The sequence below is a fragment of the Arachis ipaensis genome, chromosome B05, assembly GCF_000816755.2.
Source record: "Arachis ipaensis cultivar K30076 chromosome B05, Araip1.1, whole genome shotgun sequence".
Lineage (NCBI taxonomy): Eukaryota > Viridiplantae > Streptophyta > Magnoliopsida > Fabales > Fabaceae > Arachis > Arachis ipaensis.
Window position 1 is genome coordinate 1,938,100 of NC_029789.2, and position 4,389 is coordinate 1,942,488.

Consider the following 4,389-nt stretch of genomic DNA (forward strand, 5'->3'; position numbering starts at 1 on the left):
ACAACTGTATATGTCCCAACAACTCAGAAATATCAAACCATTATTAAAAACAGACACAAGCAAGACTAGTTTTGTAGATTAGACTCGAGTCAACAGATAAGTCGAAAAACCCACAAATGTGATACTAGAAACAGTCACAGTATTGACTATCATAGAATTCTCCCACGGTAACAGTAACGGTAACGCAATCCTCATCCAGCAACCTTTCGACTGAAAGTTCTTCCGGTGGGGATCGGCTGTGCAGCTCTCAGCATGAAGTTTCCAGATTCAGAAATCCAATTAACTCCAGCCTTCATTGGAGGAGGGCGGGGTTGTCCTATAGAATGTCTTCGAGTACCACTACCAACATTCATATTGGTCAACCTATCCGCTGTTTCAGAAATTGCCTTCGCATTCCTACCCTTGTTCATAGAAGCTGCCAACACCAACATGAACTTCTCATAAATAGAGCACCACATGAATAGATCACAAGAAGATAGTATTTATTGATTTTAAGGCAGAATGGAATTGAGGAGAAGTAACAAGGAATACTGGGGGAGTTGATTTACTTGTTCACACCAAATACATGCGTAAATTAATATATGGAATCATCCCAACAAATGATTCCAGTTATGAAATATCCAATACAACAATTAAGGCCAAAAATCTTACTTGGGCTATCCTTTCCAGGCTGTCGATATTTTGATTGTTTAACAGTATTCATGGACTTCTCATTCTTACTTCCATTCTGCAGAAAAAAAACACAATGTTTACATCACATTGGAGACTGATGAGTAGCGCCAGCTTAGATGAGCAGCTAATCACTAATCAGTGCATCAAAAAGCATATTACTAATGTAGAGCTACTCCACTAATATGAAGAACGATTTTGATTTGAGATAAGAGCTACTCTAGTATGTGACCGAATTCAAATGATTAGCAGATTAAGATTTTCTTGCTGCCACAGTAAAAAGAAACAGAGAGCTGAGATGGGTGGCAAGATCAAGACAACTAACCTGATTCACCATATCCAGCTTACGTTGCACACCTGTAATATTAAATGAAAATTCTTCAGCGCACAGCATGAAATCAATTAATAAAATACTGGTACAACCCAAAAGAGTAAAACCCGTCATATTCATCAGAATTTCCATCAATGGCATATATAATAGTAGTATCTGACTTAAATATATTTTCGGGTCAGACTGGTGTTTTGAAAACCAACAGCTTAAAGGCACCTGTGGAAGAAGTATGGAGAAGTTTCAAGTCTCCAATCTAATGCCTTACCCATTCATCCACTCATTAGAAAAAACCAAAGAACTATTAACCACTACCAGCAACCCTTGTGGTAATAAAATAGAGAATGCATGCATAATGTGCTGAGGCAAGAATCCCCCAAAGCGTTTGGTAACCAAGGCAGAGTTTTCAGGCTCCTCTAGCATGACACAGGAATATCCAATCTAGGCAACTGATACTTAGATGAAACATGATGGTAAGAATCGACTGTTATCCAGTCTATTCTTGTGTTATGGATCAACAATCAACTTTAAGTCACTACGAAGAGTGGTGTTCTACAGAGCAGTTGACAAGCACCTTGAAACTTTTTACCAAATTTACAGGAGCCAATAGCATTATTTGATTCATATAACTAATCCCAGCTTTGAGAAGACCAAATATCTTACTCTGTTTCTCTAACATTGTCAGATTTCTATAGCAAGATGTGACTTTTTGGTTCCCTCCAACTCAAAAAAACAATCACCCTTGTCACCTTTAGGCCACAACCTTTGCTTCAACGTTATAACCAGTGTGGAACTCAATTTTTTTTTTTAAAAAAAAAAAGGCATGCAGGGAAATATAATATATAAATAGAAAAATCCAATCAGATCACCTGAAGCTAAAGGAGGATGTAATTTCGGAGAAGAGAAGTTATTGGTGAGCTTTGAATTAGGCAACATGCCAGAATATCTCCTAACCCCTTGCTGATCAAGGGCTCCCCTTGTTCCAGCTGAGAAAGAACAGGAGATAACATGGTGTCATCCAATGCTTTCGTAAATCAAGAATGTAAAGAGATAGATAAATACAAACCAGATGGAGGAGTTCTTGACACTGCTCTAGTACGAAGGGATGGAGGAACATAAAAACAAGTCTACAAGTTAACAACAAACAAGTGTGTCAAAAAATCGCTCACGGTTCTTTTATGTTGGGAGGGGTATTGTTAACATACAGATCAGTTGACAGTTAAGACCAAAAAAACATGAAATAATACAAAATGCATGAGCCAACTGACTACCTGGAAAAAGGGATGTTGAAGGGCCTCTGCAGCTGTAGGCCTCTTGCAGGGATCCCATGAGCAAAGTGACTTCATTAACAGCAAACAAGAGCACGGGAATTTATAGACAAACTGTTAGTTTGTGGTGCCTCATCCTAACAGCTATAACCAGTAAATGAAAAACTACTTTACCCTGATAAGGCTGACTGCATCATCACTCGCAGATGGTATCAGTGCCGAAAGATGTACACCAGCAAGCTGCAGCAGAAGGCAAATACCACTAAGCACGAGACGGTTTTAAATTAAGCAGAAAAACATCATATACCATATGCAATATCTAGCTACACCCAGAACAGGGAATCAAGCAAGAGACTTGACACTGGACAAAGCACATATTCAACAACAAAGATAGAATACCTATATCATCTTATCTACCTAGCAACTATATATAACAGGATTCCCTTTTGTAATAACTTTTTATTATCTGTTAAGTAGATTGAAAACAATTAAGCCCCACAAATATTTAACAAATATCTTCATACATATATAGAAGCAACTCCATTCAGTAACAAAATTTTATTCTCTTAAGATTAGATTGAAATCAACTTAATCTATACAGAACTACTGAACTAATATATAAAGATAATCAATTGACATAAAAACTGCACCAATAATTGATCACACTCCAACTATATTCACTTTACAACTAGTTGCTACAAACCAACAGCACAGTTTATTAGTAATTGTAATTTATTTTGCAAAATAAAAAATATATGCTTGATAGGAAAAATAGTATTCCTGAGGTATACTAACAAAGACAGCAACGCCAAACTAAGGGATTCTAACCTGTGGGAACTGATAGTTTATATCCCTTGCAAGTTTCAGCCCATCAGCCCATGATTCAATGGTTGGGCTGCCTATCACACTGCATATTTTGTAGATCTCATCCGCTTCACTGCAGGCACAAATATGAAGGAGAATATTTATTTCAACATAGTAAGATATGAAACCAAATTGCTTTGAAACAGGATATTAGTCATGGTCTCTATGCTGTAAAATCATAATAGTTTATAGCACCAGGGGGAGAGAGAGCGAGAGAGACTACCTGGCACCAGGGAAAAGAGGACGAAGAGAGAACAGTTCAGCCATTATAGCACCCATTGCCCACATGTCTAAATGAGTGACAGAAAATTCAGTAAATAAAACGGTACTTATCATCACTCCAAACAATATTAATTTGATCATTATCGCTGTTTAAAGCATATACTTACCAACTTTGGAGCTATACAGATAAGATTGAAGTAGCACTTCAGGAGCACGATACCTAACAGAAGCCAGTGTACAACTTATAAACTGCACAACACACAACTGAACAATTTACATACAAGAGTTGAAAGCACTTACCACCGTGTGGAGACATACTCAGTGTAGGGTGGTTGTGAACTGATCTCACGTGCTAGGCCAAAATCAGCAATTTTTATGATATCCTTGGTAACCAGCAAGTTCTCTGCCAAAAAATGAGTATACATTGTGTCAAAACAAAACTTGCAATCAAGTGATAAAATTAATCAGAATAGACCATGGTATAAATCTCCATTTGCTGCACAATAACAACTTCATTAAAATGTCAACCAAAACGATGCATAATTTATAGAAAAAGCTAGGTAATTCTTGAGAAGTTTGAAAAAAAAAAAGCCAACATATTCAAAAAGCATGTTCTCTATTTTATCATATAGCACATTTAACAAAGGATTCGGATGCAATGATAAACGTACCAGGCTTCAGATCACGGTGGAAGTATCCACGCTGGTGCATATAAGCAAGACCTTGGAAAACTTGAAAACACCAATTCCTAACTTCACCTTCAGAAAACATCTTCTCCCTGTCTTTCATAAGTTGGTACAGGTTGCATTCCTAAATCACCCAAAAAATTGAAACATCAATTACTGGACTTTGCACAAGATGATGCAGACCACATCTAATGAAGAACTGGCCACCCACCATGTACTCAAAAACAAAGTACAGAATGTCACTTTCTCGAATAACTTCCTTTAGCTTCACAATATTTGGGTGGTTCATTTTTCTTAGTGACTGTAAACCAAGAGAAATTGAAGTAAGTTATAAACAGAAAATAAAAAGCCA

General features: G+C 37.0%; 1 protein-coding gene across 2 annotated transcripts; it reads right to left on the bottom strand.

The window, feature by feature from the left end:
- On the bottom strand, positions 12-4,387 carry LOC107642395 (cyclin-dependent kinase F-4). 2 transcript variants are annotated; one of them, XM_016345732.2, is made up of 13 exons: positions 4,249-4,387; positions 4,023-4,161; positions 3,652-3,754; positions 3,519-3,571; positions 3,353-3,419; positions 3,094-3,202; positions 2,440-2,505; positions 2,269-2,337; positions 2,064-2,124; positions 1,867-1,983; positions 995-1,026; positions 652-727; positions 12-415 (listed from the first exon to the last, which is right to left on the bottom strand). In XM_016345732.2, the coding sequence occupies exons 1-13, from the start codon at positions 4,324-4,326 to the stop codon at positions 192-194; spliced, it is 1,194 nt and encodes a 397-aa protein (XP_016201218.1). In that variant the 5' UTR covers positions 4,327-4,387; the 3' UTR covers positions 12-191. The 2 variants fall into 2 exon arrangements, with proteins under 2 accessions (XP_016201218.1, XP_020978437.1); XM_021122778.1 differs by having other exon boundaries at positions 12-434.

Coding starts and splice junctions, on each gene's coding strand:
- LOC107642395 (XM_016345732.2), bottom strand. CDS start 4,326: ATGAACCACCCAAATATTGTGAAGCTAAAGGAAGTTATTCGAGAAAGT. Junction 3,572..3,651: donor GAGTATGTCTCCACACGGTG/GTAAGTGCTTTC, acceptor GGCTTCTGTTAG/GTATCGTGCTCCTGAAGTGC. Junction 3,203..3,352: donor CCTCTTTTCCCTGGTGCCAG/GTAGTCTCTCTC, acceptor TTGTGCCTGCAG/TGAAGCGGATGAGATCTACA.